The sequence below is a fragment of the Manis javanica genome, chromosome 4 (genome assembly GCF_040802235.1).
Source record: "Manis javanica isolate MJ-LG chromosome 4, MJ_LKY, whole genome shotgun sequence".
In the NCBI taxonomy this organism is placed as follows: domain Eukaryota; kingdom Metazoa; phylum Chordata; class Mammalia; order Pholidota; family Manidae; genus Manis; species Manis javanica.
The window spans coordinates 130,748,763-130,769,913 of record NC_133159.1 but is presented as its reverse complement, the minus strand read 5'-3'; the positions used below and the strand labels follow the sequence as shown (position 1 = coordinate 130,769,913).

At 47.0% G+C, this 21,151-nt stretch overlaps 1 protein-coding gene across 5 annotated transcripts in view; it reads left to right on the top strand.

Moving 5' to 3' along the window:
• Positions 1 to 7,962: 7,962 nt before the first annotated feature.
• Positions 7,963 to 21,151, top strand: part of NLRP1 (NLR family pyrin domain containing 1) — a 50,967-nt gene continuing 37,778 nt past the window's right edge. For 2 of the 5 annotated variants that reach the window (XM_073234974.1, XM_073234970.1), the window contains exons 1-5: positions 7,963 to 8,150; positions 8,521 to 8,821; positions 9,734 to 9,910; positions 11,315 to 11,518; positions 18,559 to 20,188. In XM_073234974.1, the coding sequence (XP_073091075.1) occupies positions 8,539 to 8,821; positions 9,734 to 9,910; positions 11,315 to 11,518; positions 18,559 to 20,188 (2,294 nt within the window). In that variant the 5' untranslated portion in view covers positions 7,963 to 8,150; positions 8,521 to 8,538. The remainder of the gene's footprint in view (positions 8,151 to 8,520; positions 8,822 to 9,733; positions 9,911 to 11,314; positions 11,519 to 18,558; positions 20,189 to 21,151) is intronic. The other 3 variants (XM_073234973.1, XM_073234972.1, XM_073234971.1) reach the window with 3 other exon arrangements.

Here is a 21,151-nt window from a genome sequence, read left to right as displayed (position 1 = left end):
TAAGACTGTGCTTGGGGGAAGAAGAGAAGGCTTCCTGAAAGAGGTGACACCCGAGCTGGACCTTAGATGAGAAGTAGAAGAAAGGCATCCCCATAGAGGGCCCAGTCTGGCCAAAGGCACCAAGTGGGTGACAGAACGTGGTGGCTCAGGGGACCCTGAGAGGACAAGGCTGGAGTGAGCGCACATGGGAGAGGGATACAGTAAGCCCTGAAGTGTGGACCAAGATCAGAGGACCTCGAGTGCCACACAGCAATGAGAAGTGACCAAAGGGGTTTATCCAGGGATGGAGCATGGTAAGCTTTGTGTTCTAGAGAGATCTCTTTGGAGGATGGATTAGAAGCGTGAAATCAGAGGCAGGAAGGTTTGAGAGGTGATTATCACAGGAATCCAGACAAGAAATGATGGTGAGTGGAGGGGATGAAGAGAAGAGGCCGATGCAGAAATGGAGGTGGCTTAACAGCAGCTTAATGTGAAGAATGATGGAGATATGCAGTCGCCCGACACAGGGCCTTTCACTGGGCTTCTGCAGTCTCAATGTATTTCCAAGGTGGTGCAGAGGACGGAGTCCAAAGAGTGGCACCCCAGGGTGCATACAAAGAAAGGGAATCTTGCCTTTGACACCAAGGCCTCAGGGTGCCTGGCCTTGGGGACCCTTTCTGTGGCTGATGCATGTTGGGCACTGACTTCAGGGCTCGCTGCATCCTACTAGAGCTTGCAAGGTTTGAATTCTTTCCCCCAAATCACTCCCCATATCCACCTCCTGATTCCTTTATATTGGTAGCTCTAAAATGTGACCTCTTCACACACTGGCTTCTGAGAAGAACCTTCCTACAGAACCTGTTTACCAAACCACAGTCTCTGGTCTTAGCGTCACGTCCCGAGCTCCACCTTTTGTTCCTGATTCTGACCTTTTCCTTCCCTAGCTTACCCTTGTGGCATACAAAGATCTGAAATAGTGTTAAGCAATCCAGAAGGGCAAAGAACTGGCTTCTTTAGTCAATTCAGACATGAGTAAACAAATACAAGTACAAAATCAATCTTTTTGTAGGAAGAGGATCCTTCCTCTCCTACTCGTCAGAGAGTATTAACTGAGCTATTCCAGGGGGCTGAGCTGAGAGCCAGATCCCCACTGTCCATACCCTTGGTATAGTCCTGTACAATCAGAAATCACGCGGGGTTTCTACTGAGTGCTTGCTCTGTGCCTGGAATTGTGCAGGACACACTCAGAGATGGATAAAAACCCTCCCTGCCCCACAAATTCATACCTTCAGCCTGCCCCAATCTGGTCTCAGCTCACATCTCCAGCACCATCTCTTGCCACTTTCCCACCACACACCCTTCACTGTAGTGACATTTCAATGTCACTGGGAAATTGAAAACTTAAGACTTCATGGATGCAGATGAGGACAGAGGCATTTAACCCATTTGGCTTTATGCAGAGAGAACTACTCTTTTGGACCTTCTAGCTCAGCAGGATCACTGGTGGCCACCAGGAGCCCAGTAATACTGCCAAGAGAGTATGTAATTCAGCAAGTATGTGTTAGGGACAGGTTCGTACAGGTTTGTGCAAAACCCTGGGAAGAAGGCAGGCAGGCAAAGGACCAGTTTGCCAAAAAAAGCCAGGTGCTGGTCAGGACCCTGAACAGCTCCATGGACCAGGGCTCTTACCTTCCTATGCATTCATCCCTTCACTCAACGAATACACATTGAACTTCCACTACCTGTACTTAATGCACCACCCTAGGCACTGGGGTGTGACTGTGTACAAGACAGATGTAATCTCAGCCCTCAGAGAAGTTACAGTCCAGGAAGTGGACAGGCAAAAGTAAGAGATCATGGGCATCTCCCTGTAGGCTTTTTCCCTGTAGCAATAGTCCTCACTGGTCTGGGAGAAGCTGCAGGTCGAAAGGTCAACTGGGTGTCATTGTTATGGGCCAAGCCTCCTTGAGAAGACAGACCCACTCATCTGGGCAGTAGGGCCCTGTCTTATGCCCTGACCACAGCACTCAGAGTGGGACCCCAGGAGATTCTAGAGGCAGGAGGGACGTCCCATGAGCGGCATCTGCCTCCTCCTTAGTTTGTATCCATCCAAGTCTCTCTCTAGGGCCTTAACAGGATTAACTAGAGACCTCAGCTTCCAAACTGCACCTCAGTGAGCTCACTGCAGGACCCTGCTCTGGGTCCGCGGAAAGGGCCCCCCCCACCTCCCATCTTGGCCCCAGAGCCTTCCAGAAGGCTTTTCAAGCAGCTCTCTGTCGATTCAAATCCGAGAGGTCTTATTTCTGTTCAACTATCACCACCTGGTGGCTGAAGAAGATTTTTGTCAGCAGAAGAGAGGCTTGGGTAATGAAGCTTAATGACCAGGTGACATTTCGGATTTGTAGTTTTCTAAAGAGGATGAGCAGGGCTGTCACGAGGGGCCTCATTATTTCCCCATGCTGAGCCCCAGATGGCTGAAGACTTGGCCTGTTCCTAAAGGTTCCTGGAAGAGAATTCCACACTTACCTCCCATAGCTTGTCCCTGGACTTGGCACCTCTCACTGGGCAGAAGTCCTGCCCCACAGCTAATCCCAGGTCTGCCTGCTGCAGCTAAAGCCCCTTCGCTCCAACCGACATCAATGGACTGCATACTTTGCTCAGAGCCGTCGTCTGTCCTGTGTTTTCTGGCTCAAAGCTCCACGGGGAGGCATGGGGGACACTCCACGGAATGATGTGGACACAGGTGTGTTCTGAGAAGCTTCCCCCCAGTGGTGAGGGCCAGAGAGGCTCAAAGGGCACAGCCGGCCTGCACCCCAACTGCCTTTCAGGAGCAGCCTTGAGAGTGATGAGAGGATGAGTTTATTGGAGGTGGACCCACCCACTGGCCACCCTGGGAGCACACCTTTCAGGACCCTGGAGGTAGCAGGAGACACAGGGATGAGGATGTGGGCTTTGGAGTCTCTCCGGTCAACTCTCATCTGCCAAATGAGGATGATGACCCCATCTTAGAAAATCGCTGGGAAGATAACATGAGCCAGCTCTGCAGAGTGCCCGGATGCAGCACATCCCATTCAATGGACACTGCCACCGACCCTCCCCCACTCCCAGGACTGAGGCTCAAAACCATGATTCAGTCATTTTATGGACTCACAGCCCATCTTGTTCTGGAAAGGGTCAGTGTACAAATTTACATGTATATAGGATATAAAGTACAATAAAATATGTATTAGGTTGCTCTATTTAACAGTTAAAAGGTGGTACATGAAGCATGTGCTTTAAGATTATATTTCATATATGTGTTTAAGAGATGGGCCAAATGCTTGACTTAAAAACTTCCCAGAGGACAAACCAGAGAGGTGCAATGGGCAGTTGCTTGATGTAAGTGAGTTCCCAAGAAGAGCGAAAAAAAAATTTAACGTGTGTTCCCTTCAATCCAGAAATTTCTTTTCTAGGAATATAGCAGAACCTCTCTGAGAGGTACTCATGTGCGTGTGCAAAGACATTCATGTGTACCAAGTTGTTCATTACAGCATGGTTGGTAATGGCAAAATGCATATGAAAACAAGCTAACTGGACAGATTGAATAAATTATAGTGCCTGCAAACTATGAAATACAACTACTGAAAGGGCCATGAACAACATATTCATATGTACTAACATAGAAGTTCTTCAAAATGCTCGAAGAGAAGAAGGATCAATTCCCCCCAAAATTATATCCTATATATGTATTTGGTAGAAAGCATATTTTCATTCATGTAAAAATGCTAACACAAGTGAAATAAGCCAGGCCTAGAAAGACAAGTACCAAATGATTTCCCTCATTTGTGGAGTATAACAATGAAGCAAAACTGAAGGAACAAAAAAAGCAGCAGACTCAGAGACTCCAAGAAGGAACTAGTGGTTACCAAAGGGGAGGGCCCATAGGGAGGGAGGGAGAAGGGGATTGAAGGGTATTATGTTTAGTACACATGGTGTGGGGGATCATGGGGAAGACAGTGTAGCACAGAGAAGACAGGTAATGACTCTGTAGCATCTTACTACACTGATGGACAGTGACTGCAGTGGGGTATGGGGGGGACTCTAGGATATGGGTGAATGTAGTAACCACATTGTTTTTCATGTGAAACCTTCATAAAAGTGTATATTAATAATACCTTAATAAAAAAATTGTAATAAAAAATATGCTAACACGAGTTACCCCATGAAGTGGATGGGAGGATGGGGGAAGTGAAAGGGACATTTTTACCTATTATCTACACATTTCTACATTCCATTTTTGTAATCCTAATAATGTAGTTTAGAGAAAAAGAGGGAAATGTCATTTTAAAAGTTACCTGTAATTGGATAGTAGTATTGTATCAGTGCTAAATCTGCTGGATTTACTCTTTGTACTAAGGTTATATAAGAAAATGTCTTTATTCTTGTAGATACTTGCCAATGTCTTTAGAGATAAAAGGTCATGACATCTCAAATAATCAGCAAAAATAAATTAAAGCATAAAATTAAATAGGAGTAACTGTACAGAGTTAGAAAGCCCATGCATCATCATGTTAATAACTGGGGGACCTAGGTAAAGGTTCTGTGGGAGTTCCCTGTACTATTCTCGCAGTTTTTCTGTAAGGCTGAAATGCTCTCAAAGTGAAAGGGGTTTCTAAAACGTCATGCATGATTTCTTCCTCCTAGGCTGCAGGCTTCGGTGTGCCTCACCTGGGTTCTAGGAGGACCCTGTTTTGGGTTCTTTCACTGATATAACAAAAGCCCAGGTCATTGCTCTTGGCTGAGATGGAAATGCAGTTACGAAAATCCAATGAGAACACCAGAGCAAGCAGGCGTATTCTACTGTGAATAATCCTTTGAAACTACTCCTGCGGTACTGGAGGGAAGTGGGTTGGGCTTTTTCCTAAATCTGTAATGAGACAACTTTGCTCCTACAGCGCATTCTTAGTTCCAGCAGATGGTGATACAGGTGGGTGTATGCGCATCAAAGTTCGCAGGGGAGTGAAAGCAGACCATGGTTAGGTGGACACCAAGTGTCCTCATGGTTTCTGCCCTTCACACAGGGGAAAAGATTAGAAAGAGGGAGAGGAAGGGCACCAGCTGAACTAGTATTTAGTTATATTTTTTAACTAAAGATTTCAACTCTTGGTGTTCAGCACAGTTTTGCCTAAGCCTGAAACACCCAGACATTGGAAAAGTGAATTATCGAACTGCTGGGGTCGCCTTGTTGGGCTGCAGGACTGACCACACGCCCGACCTCCGGGTGTGAATCATCCTGGAGGGAGGCTAAATCGGGGCCCTGAGTTGGGAGTGAGGTGGATGTGAGGGAAACCTGTTCTCTTTCTGGGGGTCTGAAGCCAGACTGATGGGCCTCCAAGGGGTGGAGGTGGCTGGAGAATCTGAGGGGTGGGGAATAATCTGCCCGTGTCAGACGGAACCCAGCCAGAGCTGGGCAAGGAGCGGCGAGGATGGCCCGGCCTGCCGGCTCTAAGACCAGTGGTGGCGGCAGTCACTGGAAGCAGCCCCCTGCTGTTCTCGCTCTCCTTTATCCCTCGTCCTTGGGGACTGCCTTCCTATCACAGTCTAGGCTGTGCCGTGGAGCATCGGGAGAGGCCTATCCCACATCTTAGGAGTAGACAGGGAAAGAGCAGTGCCTGCAGAATTGGAGGACCAGAGAAGACCCGTGGGCCCAGCATCTCAGAAGGACGGACACAGTGTCTGAGCCCGTGTTGGCCACAGCGAGGGGGCCAGGGAGGAAACAGGACTGGCTTCACAACCCCCATGAGGCCACACCTGGAACACTCCAACGCAGCTGGGAGGAGGGAGATACTAAGGAGGCCACTTTCCACAAGTTTATCCAGGTTTGGATTTTTTTTTTTTTTGGCATCATTAGTATACAGTCACATGAGCAACACAGTGGTTACTAGATTCCCCCCATTATCAAGTCCCCACCATGTACCCCCTTACCAGGTTTGGATTTAAGTGATAACCATTTGAATATAAAAAAGTGTCTCTTTCCTCTGCTGGGGTGTAGGACATATGGATTGCCTTCATCTATTAATTTTTAATAAAACTAGCATTATTTGTATAAAAGTGGAGTTTTTTTTTAAGTGCACCTAAAAGGCCCTGAATCATCAGGAAGAGAGCAGACACCCGAAGCACCAGAAAGAGATCACTTTAAAAATTCAGGCCGCAGAGGTAGGGCACTGCGTGTCTTCGTGACCAAAGCTGGCGCTCGTCAATGAACACAAGGTGCCTGGGTGCCATCTAGTGGCCAGCGGGAATATCGTATCTGTTTAGAAGGATAAAGAGGAAATCATAGTTCAAAGGTACTTAATGTATGCGCTCTATGTGCTCTGGATTGGTAAGAGTGTGTTCTGTATGTGAATGGATGACTGGTGGCTAGGAACCATTAGAGAGCTTCAGAATGGGAGCTGGTCGCCAGAAAGACCAAGGCACCACCTCCAGGCAGAGGCGCTGGAGGTTAAGTCAGTCACGAAGGCCAGTGATTTAATAGGTCATACCCACTATTGAAACCTCCTTCGAACCCTAAACAACAGGGTTCCGAAGTGGAGGTGCTGGGAGGGAAACGCACCTGGAGAGGGCGTGGCAGCTTGTGTTCACCCTCCCCGTGCCGGGCCCAATGCATCACCTCCATTTGGCTGTTCCTGAGTTGTATCCTTTATAATAAACTGGGAGGTCAAGTTTTCCTGAACCCTATGAGACATTCTAACAAGTTCCTGAATCTGAGTGGGGGTCCTGGAGACCTCTGAATTTGTCACCAAATGGGACAGAGGGGTGGATAACCTCAGCACCCCATTTGCAACTGGCATCTGAAGTGGGGAGCAGTCTTGTGGGACTGAGCCCCTAACCCACGGGGCCTGCACTAACTCCAGGTAGTGTCAGAATTGGGTTATAGGACACCCAGCTGGTATCCAGAGAGTTGGTGTCAGAATTAGACATCAAGAAAAGAAAAAAATCGCACCCCTCTTCCAGGCCACACCTCCTATTAGATGGGGTCTCAGATCCCTTATGGAGGGCACAAATCAATCTTGGGGCAACACTTCCCACTCCTGGTAAGTCTGGCTATAGAATGCTCTCCAATGTGCTCATTGGCCATTTTTTTAAAAACCTAATATTTATATAACATTTTTAAAGGTTACTAAGAGCTCTTATTTTATTCGAGCCTCAGCATACCTCTGGTATCCCGTTCAATATATGAGCAAACAGACTCAGAGAAGTGAATCAGCCACACAGGGTCCGTGTCCAGGTGAGCAGTTAGCCAAAGCCCAGGTGGGTTCCTCCAGCCCCAAATCAAGGCACCCCCAGAAACTCCTACACAACAGGAAATGGGTTAAGTAATGTCACTCCTCCACCGAGAGTCCCCAACCTCTGTCAATTCTACAACAAAAGCAAGCCCGGGTCTCGCTCCCCAGAGGCCTGGCTTTGTGGCAGTGAGCTGGAGCTGTTCTGCTGTGGGGGAATGTTTACTGGATGTTTACTAGCTGAGTGCTGAGCTGCCCACAGAGCTGACACCCCTAGGCCGAAACACACACCTCGGTGCCCCTCATAGCATGGCAGGATGTGGAGTGGGGCTCAGGAAACCCAGAAAACCCTGAGAGGCTGGAAAGGTGCTCGCTGACCAGGCTGCCGTGTTTGCCAATATGAAGCTGCCCAGACAGACTCGGTCCCCGACTCGGAGCGCCCCCTGGGGGCCCCACACCCACCTAACTGGAGAGGTCACATTCGGCGCTGCAGGTGGGCTGTGGGTGACGGGCTGTTGGGGGCCCACGTGAAGACACGCACGCCTGTGTGTCGCCCTGGTCTGTGCCCAGCGCAGGGCCTGTCTGAGCCTGTCTGTGGATGCGGCCTACCTGAGCCAGGGGATCTGAGCCCTCAGTTGGCCTGGGCCTGTCCTGGTCCCGCCCCTTCCCCGGCCACACCCCCATGAGGTTTCCTCTGCGTGTCTTTTGTTCCGCTCTGGCTGGGTGAGGGCTGAGCTCCCTGGCTGGTGTCACAGAGCCAAGAGAGGTCTGCTGGGAGTGGGCAGCTCTGAGCTCAACCCTAGGCTCTGAGAGCCCACCCTCTGCTCCCCACTTCCCCACGCCACCCACCTCCTGTCACCTCCTACAGGCTTTGTCCCAGGAGAGGAAGACGCCCAGGGGCACGGAACAGTGAGTGTCATGGACACCCCAGTCCTTTGCCCTCCCACCCCAACTTCCCCCCTCCCCCCCACCAATCATTACCCTGCTGGCCCTGCCCCAGTACCTCTACAGAGCCTGGCCTCTGCAGGGTCTCCCTGGGTCCTCCGGGCTCCTCTGTCCCGTGGCTTTTCCTGCCATCCCCCTTCACACCCTTCACTAGCACCAGCTATGGGCAGATGTCCTGAGATTTACAGAACTGGGTTCTGAATGGGGAAAAGTTGGCCAGATGAAGAAGAGTGTTCCCCGGGGGAGTCTTGCACTGGGACGTAGTAGGAGGTGTTCTCTGCCTGCCTGATGCCCCTCACCAGCTACCACCCACCCCTCCCCTGTCAACCCCAAGGCCCCCAGCCAAAGCAGGATGCCTGGGGTAACCCAGTATCGGCTGGCCTGGTACCTGGAGGTGATGAGGGACAAAGACCTGGAGGAGTTTCAGCTTCGGCTGTCTTATAAGGAACCATACACGCCCTGTCCCAGTGCAAACCTGGCTCAACCCCAGGAGACAAGAGGAATGGAGGTGGCCTCACGCCTGGTGGCCCAGTATGGGGAACAGCAGGCCTGGGACCTGGCCCTCCACACCTGGGAGCAGATGGGCCTGAGCGAGCTCTGCACCAAGGCCTGGGCAGAGGCAGCCTTGATGCCAGGTAAGTAGACCAAGCCCCCTCTGCCCACTGTGGACCTCCTGGCCTCCATCCCTTCCCCCTTAGGACCCCACCATGAACCTCCCACTAGACCTTCCTTAGGCAGTGACTTGGGACTGTCCTACCCAAGGGGGTCCAGGCCCAAACTAGGCAACGCTCGCTGGACCTTCTTTTAGCCAAGTGCATTCCCAGGACCCCATATGCTCCTCACAGTGCCCAGGAGGGAAAGATCAGAAGGCCAGAGAGGGAGGAGATGACATTCAGAAGGGCGCTGGGGGAGAGCGATACTGGTGTCACACCCAGCTCCCAAGCGGCACTTGCCTGACCCTGTGTTATAAGCACAGACTTGGAAGCTGGGCAGAAGCAGATTCCAGTCCTGGCGCTACCACATGGGGCAGGTGGCTTCACTGCTCTCTACCTGTTTCTCCAACTGTAAAATGGGAGCATAAGTGCCTGCCTCCTTGGCTTGTGTGGGGGGTTAAAGAGATAATCTGTGTTAAACATTTAACACAGTCTAAGTCCTAGAAAGTGCTGAATAAACAGGAGCTCTGCTGCTTTTATTACTGTCAGCAGCCCTGGGTAGCAGAGGCTCTCAGCCCCCAATGGGAGAGCTGAGGCCCAGAGAGGTGCTGTGACTCTCAGGGGAGGCAGAGACAGAACCAGCAGAGAGGCACGTTTTCTGGCCCCCAGATCTGGATGTTTTGCCCAGAGGTGTCTGTCATCTTACCAGGGCATCTTGTCCAGAGAGCCTCTGGCAAGGTCGGGATGGGCTGCCCTGGGCTCACTGGTTTCTCCTGACCTCTCTTGGTTGAGACAGGAGACCCGCTGAATATGCAGAACCCCATCCTCAGCTCCCTGCCCCTGGCTCCTGCCCCTCCCCTCTGATGAGCCTTCCACCTCTTTATCTGCTTCCAGCAGCCCAGTCTCCTTCATTTCTCTACTCCCCGAGTACACCCAACCTGGAAGGCCCCAGCCAGCCCACCTCTGCCATGATGCAGAGGTTCCAGGGCCTGGATCACCCAGGGCTCATCCAGGACTCAGACATAAGGAATTTGGGATACGTGAGTGACACATCTGCACACAGCTGGAAAGGTAAGGCTTGCTAAGTTAGGCTGAGGGACCCAGGTGAGGCTGTGGGTTTCTACCCAGGTGCATCGACCTGAGCAAAGAAGGATGGGGCAGCCCAGATAGAGTGGTGGGAGCAGCAGGCCTATCAGTGATCAAGTGATCCTTCAGGAACACTCCAGTGTTGAAATTGTACTCCCTCTGATGTCAGAAATGGGAAATGAGATCCAGGCAGGCCAGGCAGTGAGTCTTACCAAACCAGGTCCCATGTGTGACACATTCCTTGCTCAGCTCATGATCTCGGTGGACTCCGAAGATCCTTGGGGTCAGGGTGCTCCAGAAAGTTCTAAGGAGGACTCTGTTCTCCAGATGAACCCAAGATGAGGGAAGGCTCATTCCCCAGCCCAAGCTAGTTCCCTCTTCTGACTTCGCCTACTGGGGCCTCTGCCATCCTGAGTCATCCAGGCTGCAGACCTCAGCTACACCCTTGCTTCTTCCTCTTCCCATCACAGCATTAAAACAGCCACCTCTTCCCAGTGTGAAGGGCTAGAAACGGCAACTCATTTGTCCACACTCACACAGCACTTGATCCACTAGAACTACCCATTTCTGGTGTGGTGATGTCTCCCCTACCTTGTTGTGTGAAAGTCATTCCTAACCCCCCCCTCCTCCTTCCATCTTTCCCTTCCTTCTGTGCCCACCCCAGCCCCTGCTCTGCTCCTGGGCCCTTTGGTCGTCACAAGCTCAAGCTCCATTGCCCTTAATTTTCAACTTGACTTTACCTGCTTGCTGTGTGACATGGAACAGGTCACCTTATCCCCCGTGCCTCAGTTTCCTCATCTGAACCTTCGCACTATGCAGTTTTTACTCTGCACACCACCTCCAAACCCCCAGGACAGAATGTGCATGTCTTTGAACTCCACACACACAAAAAAATCCATTTGCACAGAAGTCCAAGTGCATAATGTAGATTCTACCAAAGATATTGTACACCACTCACATCTCTCCCCCTACAAAGGTGCCCTCTCATGCCCCCACCAGCATTCTTCTCTCTTCCCCTCTCCCCATTCAATAACCAGTCTCTCTGGCTCCTTCCTTTACAATGACACAGAGCAATTCCACTCTGCCCCCAATTTGCATACCCTGAGTTTCAGTGCAGGGCAACATAGAGGGCCCACCTCCTTAGAATGCTGCTTAGCAACTATTTGCTGTTAAGTGGCTTACCAAAATCCTTCTACCTAATAGAAGTTTTCACCAAGAGGAAGTTTCAGACCAGCTAAGAAAATAAAATTGTGCTTCTATCTTTATGATTTTAAATATTAGATTACCAACACCGATATCACAGAATTACTGTAAGAGTTCAAAATGTATGAGCCTGAAATAAAATGGATGCTTAGTAAATGGTAATCTCTTTTCTGTCATCCCTCCCAGAAAACCCTTTCTCATTCATCTGCCAAGTTTGTCCAACACCCCCAGACCATGAATCGCCAAGCCAAGAGTTACCCCAATCCCCTATATCCACAGTGGTTCAGGGGGTCTGGGAGTCCCCACTTCAGCCCAGCCCAGAACCCAGAAAAAAAGAGGCTCCTGAGAGTAGGTGGCCTCTGGCTGGAACATCTGGAAACCACTGCACAGGTGAGGCACTGCAGAGCTTCTGGAGGGGGGCGGGTGGGGCAAAGGCTGGTAGAGGACAGGTTGGCAGCATGAGCATACAGGGTCTCTCAAACATCTCAAACCTTCTGCAGAAATCCCACTGCTAGAGTCTCTCCATATGGATAAGGCACTGTTTCTAGGCAACCCCTGGAAATTAAAATGCGGTACATTATTCACTGCAGGAAACACATCATCCAATACAGTGGGCAGGGCACCAGCCTGGGGTCAGGAGAGAAAGATTCAATTTCCACTGAGGTCTTCACACCTCAAGTGGCCTAGAACAATTCATGTGGCTGCAAGGATTTACAGAACACTCTCTAAGTCAGACTCTGTGCCCAGTGCTTCACCAGCACAACCACTAAAATTCCACAACCACTCCATGAGTCACAATGCTGTATGTTAGATTCTCAGAACTTACTCACCTTATAACTGAAAGTTTGTACCCTTAGACCCACATCTCATTTATCCTATACACCTAGCCCCTGACAGTCAGCATTCCATTCTCTGCTTCCATGAGTATATGGTTTTTTCTTTTTTCAGATTTCACATATAAGTTATACTATATAATATTTGGATTTCTCTGTCTGGCTTATTTCACTTAGTAAATGCCCTCCAGTTTCATCCATGTTATCACAAATGACAGGATTTCCTTTTTCGTGACTGAATAGTATTCCATTATAGCTATATATGACATTTCCTTTATCCATTCATCACCCAAATGACAATTAGGTTGTTTCTGTGAAATGGGTGTGCAGATATCTCTTCAAGATCTGACTTTGCTTCCTTTGAATATATACCCAGATGTGGCATTTCTAGATTATACAGAAGTTCTATTTTTAATTTTTTGAGGCATCTCCATACTGTTTTCTGTAGTGGCTGTATCAATTTACATTCCCATCAACATTGCACAAGGATTCTCTTGTCTCTACACCCTCACAAAATGTGTTATCTCCTGTGTTTTTGACCATAGCCTTCCAAACAGGTGTGAGGTGGTATCTCCTTGTGGTTCTGATTTGCATTTCCCTGATGATTAGTGATGTGGAGCACCTTTCCAAGAACCTGTTGGTCATTGCACATCCTCTTTGGAAAAAATGTCTATTCAGGTCCTTTGCCCATTTTTTAATCAGATCATTTGTTTCTTTCATGCTATTGAGTTGTATGAGCTCTTTATATATTTTGGATAGTAACCTCTTATCTGATATATGATTTACAAATATTTTATCCCATTCTGTAGGTTGCCTTTTCATTTTGTTGATAGTTTCCTCTGCTGTGCCGAAGCTTTTTATTTCATGTAGTCCCACTTGCGGGTTTTGGGGTTTTGTTTTGTTTTGTTTCTGCTTTTGTTGCTTTAACTTTTGGTGTCATATCCAAAAAAAAAAAAAAGCATTATCAAGACCAATATCAAGGTGTTTTCTCTATGTTTTCTTCTAGGAATTTTATAGCTTCATATTTTACATTTAAGCATTTAATCCATTTTAAGTTAATTTTTTGTGAGTGGTGTAAGATAGAGGTTTAGTTTCATTCTTTTGCATGGAGATATCCAGTTTTCCCAGCACCACTTTTTGAAGAGATTAGTTTTTCTTTATTGAGTATTCTTGATGCCCTTGTCAAATATTATGTGAGGGGGGTGTCTGAGCTTTTAATTATGTACCATTGGTCTGTGTGTCCATTTTGTATTCCAGTAGCATATTGTTTTGATTACTACAGCTTTGTAGAAAAGTTTGAAATTTCTATATGTAAGATCATATCATCTGCCTCCAACTTTGCTCCTTTTTCTCAAGATTGTTTTAGCTATTTGGGGGTTTTCTGGGTCCATAAGAATTTTAATTTTTTTTTATATTTCTGTGAAAAATGCCATTGGAATTTTGATAGTGATTGCATGGAATCTGTAGATCACTTTGGGTAGTATGGACAGTACTAATTCTTCTGACCCAAAAACACAGATATCTTTCCATTAATTGGTGTCTTCTTCAGTTTCTTTAATCAGTATCTCATAATTTCCTGTGTATAGGTCTTTCACCTACTTGGTTAAATTTAGTCCTAAGTATTTTATTGTTTTTGATGTTATTGTAAATGGTATTGCTTTCTTAGTTCTATTTCATGTAGTTGGTTGTAAGAGTATATACATGCAACTGATTTTTGTATGTTTATTTTGTATCATGTGGTTTTACTGAATTCTTTTCTTAATTCTAGAAATTTTGGGGTGGCATCTTTAAGATTTTCTATATATAAGATCATGTCCTCTGCAGAGACTATTTTACTTCTCCCTTAGAGATATCTTTCACTTCATTTCTTGCCTAATTGCTCTAGCAAGGACCTCCAGTGCTATGTTGAATAGAAGTGGCAAGAATGGGCATCCTTGTCTTGTTTCTGATTTTAAAGGAAAAGATTTTAGCTTTTCACCATTAAATATGATATTAGCTGTGAGCTTGTCATATATGGCCTTTATTATGCTGAAGTATGTTCCTTCTATACCTAATTTGTTGAGCGTTTTTATCCTGCAAGGATGTTGAATTTTGCCAAATGCTTTTTCTGCACCTCTTGAGATGATTATATGATTTTTATCCTTCATTCTGTTAATGTGGTGTATCAAATTTTTGATTTGCCTATGTTGATATATCCTTGCATCTCAGGCATAAATCCCACTTTATCTGGTATATAATCCTTTTAATGTGGTGTTGAATTTGGTTTGCTGGTATTTTGTTGAAGATTTTTGCATTTATGTTCATCAGAGATATTGGCTGTAATTTTTTCCTTTCTTATAGTGTCCTTGTCTGGCTTTGGTATCAGGGTAGATCTTGCCTCATAAGATGACTTTGGAAATGATGCCTCCTTTTTTATTCATTGGAAGAGTTTGAGAAGGATTGACTTCAATTCTTCTTTAAATATTTTATAGAATTAACCAGTCAATGAAGCCATCTACTCCTAGGTATTTTTCTCATTGAAAGAGTTTTAATTACTGAGTATCTTCTTACTAAGTACAGGTCTGTTCAGTTTTTCTGTTTCTTCATGATTCAGTCATAATAGGTTGTGTGTTTCTAGGAATGTATCCATTTCTTGACATATAATTGTTCATAGCAATCTCTTATGATCCTTTGTATTTCTGTGATTCAGTTATTATGTCTCCTCTTTTTTATTTTAATTATTTGAAGCTTCCTCTCTTTTTTCTTAGTCTAGATAAAGATTTGTCAATTTTGTTTATCTTTTTTTTTAAAAAAAGAGCTCTTGTTTTCATTGGTCTTTCCTGTTGTTTTTCTAGTCTCTGCTTCAATTATTTCTGTCCTGATCTTTTTTTTTTATTTCTTCCCTTCTGCTAACTTTGGACTTAGTTTGTTCTTCTTTTTCTCACTTCTTGAGTGTAAAGGAATTTTAGATTGTTTATTTGAGATATTTTTTCCTTAAAATATCTATGGGCATGTATCACTGTAAAATTCCCTCATAGAACTGCTTTTGTTGCATTCCATATATTTTACTATGTTGTGTTTCCATTTTCATTTATCTCCACATATTGATTTCCCTTTTGATTCCTTCTTTAATCCATTAATTGTTCAAAAATGAGCTGCTTAACTTCCACATATTGGCAAGTTTTCCAGCTTTCCTTCTGTTGATTCCTAACTTCATACCAGTATGGCTGGAAAAGATTCTTGATATGATTTCAATCCTCTTAAATTTCTTAGACCGGCTTTGTGACCCAATATATTATCTATCCTGGAGGATGTTTTATGTTCATTTGAGAATATGTACTCTGCTGCTTTTGGATGAAATGTTCTGTGTATGTCTGTTAGGTCCATTTGGATTAACAGTGTAGTTCAGGTCCAATATTTCCTTGTTGATTTTCTGACTGGATGATCTATCCATTGTTGAGGTGGGATATTAGAAGTCTCCCATTATTACTATGTTGCTGCCTATTTCTGCCTTCAAATCTATTAATATTTGCTTAATGAATAAATATTATTAATTAGGTTTTTACTAATACTTAATAACATTTCCATTTGCATGGAATATCTTTCTCCATCCCTTCATTTTAGGTTTGGATACTGGAAAATTGTTGTTTTCCTTTGGTGATATCATGTTTCATTGACTTTTCATGTCTGGTAGTCTTGTATTGATGTCAGTGCATTTGATGGAACACTCACCTCTTCCAGGCTTTATGGACTGGTTTTGGTGGGAAAAGACCATCCTGTGCAGGTGGGTGTGAGGACACTAGTTGGATGAGGATGGCATTTCTGGTCCAGGGAAGTCTCCAGTGGTCCCCTGTAAGTAGCTCTGTCATCCAAGGTTATTGTCAGTGAAAATTGCACTGCAGTTCCTCAAAAGTCAAGGCTGTTGGGGACTTCCTGATCTCTTTTTTTCCCACTGGGGATATAATGGCCAAAGGGGTCCCTTTTGGCACTTGTTCCAGCTTGCAGGCACCCTCATGGTGATGATGTTACTCGTATCTGATGCATAGGTGCACACAGAGTAACTGCAGAGCCAGCATCTAAAGCACAGGTGCACACACCAACCTCCAGGATCCTGGGCTCCAGGGCATGCACAGAAGTGGTAGCGGCAGGCAGCGCTGGTCCCAGGACAGTACAATAGCAGCATCTCCCTCCCTGGAGAGTCCATGGTAGCTATGGCTGTTGGTTACCTCAGTGACAAAAGCTTCTGGTGTCCATTGAAGAGCAAGCTACTGGGGTCCACACTAAAGAACACTATGGGGTCCTCTTCTCTGAAAGCTGCAGGGAGTCCACAGCTGTTGTAGGAGCTACTGAGGTCCACGACAGCAAAGCCTGCTGGATTTCTCCCCAGAGCAGGCCACTGGGGACCATGATGGCACCATGGCTGATACTGGTAGCTTTCTCCCTTCTTCATTGTTCCTAGGCATCTCCAGGTATTTATGCTAAGCTGATCTTCCCAGAAGTTCTTTTTGTGTGGTTATTCTTCATTTTTTTTCTCCATTGTGTTACTGTAAGTTCTTAACTGAACTCTTGAGCCTGGCTATTTTCATTCATGGATAGCTATTTGTTTTTTATGGGAGAACAAAGACTGGTACTGCCCACTCAACCATCTTGCTATTGTTCTTTCCCCCAGTTCTGAATTCTAAGGGAATTTTTCAAATGGGAAACTTGAACAAAATAATATCCCAACAATAGTTCCATAACAAGTGCAAAAACCCCTTAGTTTCCACTTTGACGTAAGAAGAGTAAAGGTAGGCAAAATTTTTTGTGTAAAAGACAAGATGGTAAATATTTTAGGCTTTGTAGGTCATTCAGTCTTTGTTGAAAATACTCAACTCTCCATCATAGCCTGAAAGCAACCATAGACAATACAAAAATAAATAGGCTTGGCTGTATTACAATGAAACTGTATTTATGGGCACTAAATTTTGAATTTTATATGATTTTTACATGTAAAATTTTTTTTCAATGATTTAAATGTACCATTCACAGATTGTACAAGTGGCCAGCTGGATTTGGCTGGGGTTTGCTAAACCATGTTTAAAATTATATTAAGATGAAACTTGCTTGTGGGTATTGGAGATTGCGGAAAGATTTTTAAAGTATAACTAAATCCAGAGGATTTAGATTGTGGTATGTTAACATGCTAACAAATCCATGAAAACCATGATGTTTTGGAGAACATGGCACAAAAAGACCAAAGCCCTCTCTTGGCACCTTGGAAGACACAGGGCCCTTAGTGGAGTGGCCTGTAGCCATGACCCAGGGTGGCCATCCTGATGTTCTTAGAAGATTTTCAGATGGCCAGAAATGTTCTCACAAAAGACAGTAAAAGCAGATCTATAGGTCATTATTTCAGAGAAAGGGGTGGCCCTCTGACACCTTAGTCTCACCAATGTTAAAGATGCAATTGACCCCCACACCTCACATGCCCCCAGATTTCCCTAAATATACCCACAAAGGTAGGAAAGGTAACCTTGAACTGTGGAAGCCCAGCAAGTTTCCCAAGTTGAACTGGGCTTCAGGATCCCAGATGAGTCACTTGTACCATCTCTAAAATTTGCCTAAGAAGAGAAGTGAGAGGCACTTGGAATATTCTAAATAGAAGAAGGAAAGGGGTTATAAGAATTCTATTTGACATCTAAGATATGAGCTTGAGGTCCCTCCCTGAAGGACAGTCTCTGAAATGTGCTCAGCTCCTCACAGTTCACACATCACTTTTCTGTCTGTCTCAGGTGGGTTCCCCCAGAAGCAGACTGCAAGACAGGATTTGAGTGCAGGTGGTTTACTGGGGGAGTGATTCCCTGGAGGCACTAGTAGGTGAGACACAAGTGAGACGGGGAAGGAAGGAAGCCATTGTAACTTGCATTATGGAATACATTACCCCTGTGAGCAACTGACACTCGATGTTGCTAGAGATTTCTAGGAGACAGTATAGAACATGCGTCAGAGTTGTCTCTCCTGGGGGGCAAGGGACTGCCATCTGTCATTGTTTGAGGGCTCCTCTTAGAGCATTAAATCCCCAGCATTTCTGCCCCCACCCCAACCAGCAGGCTGAGAGAGAGCCCTCAGAGAGACAACCACAGGTGTTTGCAAAAGAACATCCCTGGCAGGTGCTTCAATGTTGGGTGCTGAGGGGATACTGTCAGGGACTAACAGCATCTGCTGCACCATCCATTATCTCCTTCACTCCTCCATGACTGCCTACAAGGAGATATCACAGTCCCCAACTTACTGATGAGAAAACTCAGGTTCTGTGGGGCTAATGGCTCAAGTCATGGGCTTTATGAGAGCAGAGTTTTGTCTGCTTTGTTCGCTCTTTATCTCCAGCCTCCACAGCAGTCCCTGGCTCATGCAGTAAGCCCTTGATTAACATTTGCAGAATGAAGGAAAGTCATGGGGAGTACGATTTGGTCAAGTCAAGACTTGAGCTGAGATCTCCCCCAAGCCCATGCTTCTTCCACTGCATTGACAAGAACTTAGCATCACTGGCAGCAAGCACTAAAACAGTTGTTGAATGAATGAATGAATGAACCAATCTATCCTATACCTTTATGTTCCATCTTTCCCTCCCTTACTTAGAAATCAGAGATAGATACCAGCACCAGAGGAGAGAGAGGCCCTGCTCTACACAGTCATGGAAAAATGATGATTTGCACCAAAACTTCACACAGCTGCTACTTCTACACAGATCTCACCCCAGAGATCACAAGTCCCTGGTCAAAGGAAGCTGGCACCATGGAATGATGGAGAAGCAAGGGCATTTGATTGAGATCGGAGACTTATTTGGCCCAGCCCTGGGTAACCAGGAAGAGCCTCACGTAGTCGTACTGCATGGGGTTGCTGGAATTGGGAAGTCAACCCTGGCCAGACAGGTGAAAGGAGCCTGGGAAGAAGGTCGGCTATACAGGGACCGCTTCCAGTGTGTCTTCTACTTCAGCTGCAGAGAGCTGGCCCAGTCTAAGGCAATGAGTCTCACCGAGCTCATCACAAAAGACTGTGCTGCCCCCGAGGCTCCCATTAGACAGATCCTGTCTCAGCCGGAGCAGCTGCTCTTCATCCTCGATGATTTGGATGAGCCAAAATGGGTCTTGGAGGAGCAGAAGTCCGAGCTCTGTCTGCACTGGAGCCAGCAACAGCCAGTACACAGACTGCTGGGAAGTTTGTTGCAGAAAACCATTCTTCCAGAGGCATCCTTGCTGATCACAGCTCGGACCACGGCTCTCTGGAAGCTCATTCCTTCTTTGGAGCAGCCACGTTGGGTGGAGGTCCTAGGATTCTCTGAGTCTGGCAGGAAGGAGTATTTCTACAAATATTTCAAGGAGGAAAGTCAAGCAATCAGAGCCTTTAGCTTGGTTGACTCAAACCCAGCCGTCTTGACCATGTGTCTCATGCCATTCGTGTGCTGGCTGGTCTGCACTTGCCTGAAGCGGCAGATGGAGAGGAGAGAAGAACTCTCACTGACGTCCCAGACCACCACGGCCGTCTGTCTGCACTACCTCTCCCAGGCACTCCCAGCTCAGTCCCGTAGAACCCAGCTGAGGGGCTTCTGCTCTCTGGCTGCTGAGGGCATCTGGCAAGGGAAGAGCCTGTTCAGTCTGGAGGACCTCAGGAAGCACGGGTTACATGGGGCCAACAGCTCCACTCTCCTGGAGACGGGTATTCTTCAAAAGTATCCCAACTCTCTGAGCTACAGCTTCATTCACCTGTGTCTCCAGGAGTTCTTTGCAGCAATGTCCTGTGTGTTGGGGGAGGAGGGACAGGAGAGTGAATATCCAAACAGCATCAGACGTGTGGAAAAGTTGCTAGAAATATGTGGGAGACGTGACCTGTTTGGGGCACCAACCATGTGTTTCCTGTTCGGCCTTTTGAGTGAGCAGGGGGTACAAGAGATGGAGAACATCTTCAACTGCCAGCTGTCTCGGGAGAGGAAGTGGGAGCTGCTGCGGTGGGCAGAGGCAGAGGCCCAGCACGAGCCCTCCTCCTGGCAGCCCTACTATCCGCAGCTGCTCCGTTGCTTATATGAGATTCAGGACAAGGAGTTTCTGACACGAACAATGGCCCATTTCCAAGGTGCAAAAATGTATGTCCAAACCAGCATGGAGCTCCTGGTGTTCACTTTCTGCATTAAATTTTGCTGCCGTGTGAAGAGGCTTCAACTGAATGAGGGTGGACAGCATGCACAAGTGTGGAGGCCCCCAAGTGTAGTTCTGTAAGTACCCCCACACCCCTCTGCCTCCAGCTCCTTGGTCGGTTCCAACCCCTGGGCACTGGAGGTACTCTCACTAAGCCTGGTCCCAGGGGCTTAAAGGATCAAGGTCCCCAGGACCTCTAACTGCCAAATTGGGCCTCCCCACCCCCTGTCCACCAAAGACCCTCTGCAGCAGCCGACTGTGCGGCAGCCCTGCCTGCTTCTGGGCGGCAGCCAGCCCTGGCCTTGCCTTGTACAGCTGCTTCTGGTCCTGCCCCCAGTATGCCTGCCACCTTCTCTCCTGGACACTCCTCCGCCTCCACACTGACTCCCTCCACGCAGCCCACCCGCCTCCATTTCTCTCTCTGGTTCTCACTCAGCTGCTTCAGGTACCCCCTTGATGGCTGTTGACATTGACAGCTGCCCTGAGATCTCCCCCATCACCTCCCAATGCATGTTTCTGAGAGTCTATTTTTCCCAGCAAAACTCACTTCCTTGTTTGTGCCAATGCTGCCTTATTGCCTCGGGCACTCCTCCTGAAACCAGCACCTGAGTTGACGGGGTGTTTTCTCTAACCATCCTCCAAACCCAGCAGTTCCAGGTAACCTCCCCATCCAGGTGTCCCCACCTCCACTGCAATATTGGTCACTGAGGCAATTGTGAGTGTCCATCTCCCACATTAGATGACTCACCCATAAATATTTATTAAGCATCAATTTTATGCCAGGCCCTATGGCTCAGGTTAATAAAGCACAATCCCCGCCCTCAAGGAATTCACAATCTGGAGAGAAGGCAGACATCCATCCCATAATTAGGATAGAATGCCATACCTGTAGGAGCAGAGGCATGGACACGGTGCAATGGTGGCCCAAGGAAAGGAGTGATCACATGAGTGGACCAGAAAAGGAAAGGGTCTCAGAGAAAGGCCAGGTGGTGCCAAAGGACAACAGGTGTGTCTGCACTGAAGAGAGGAAGGCTGCCAGA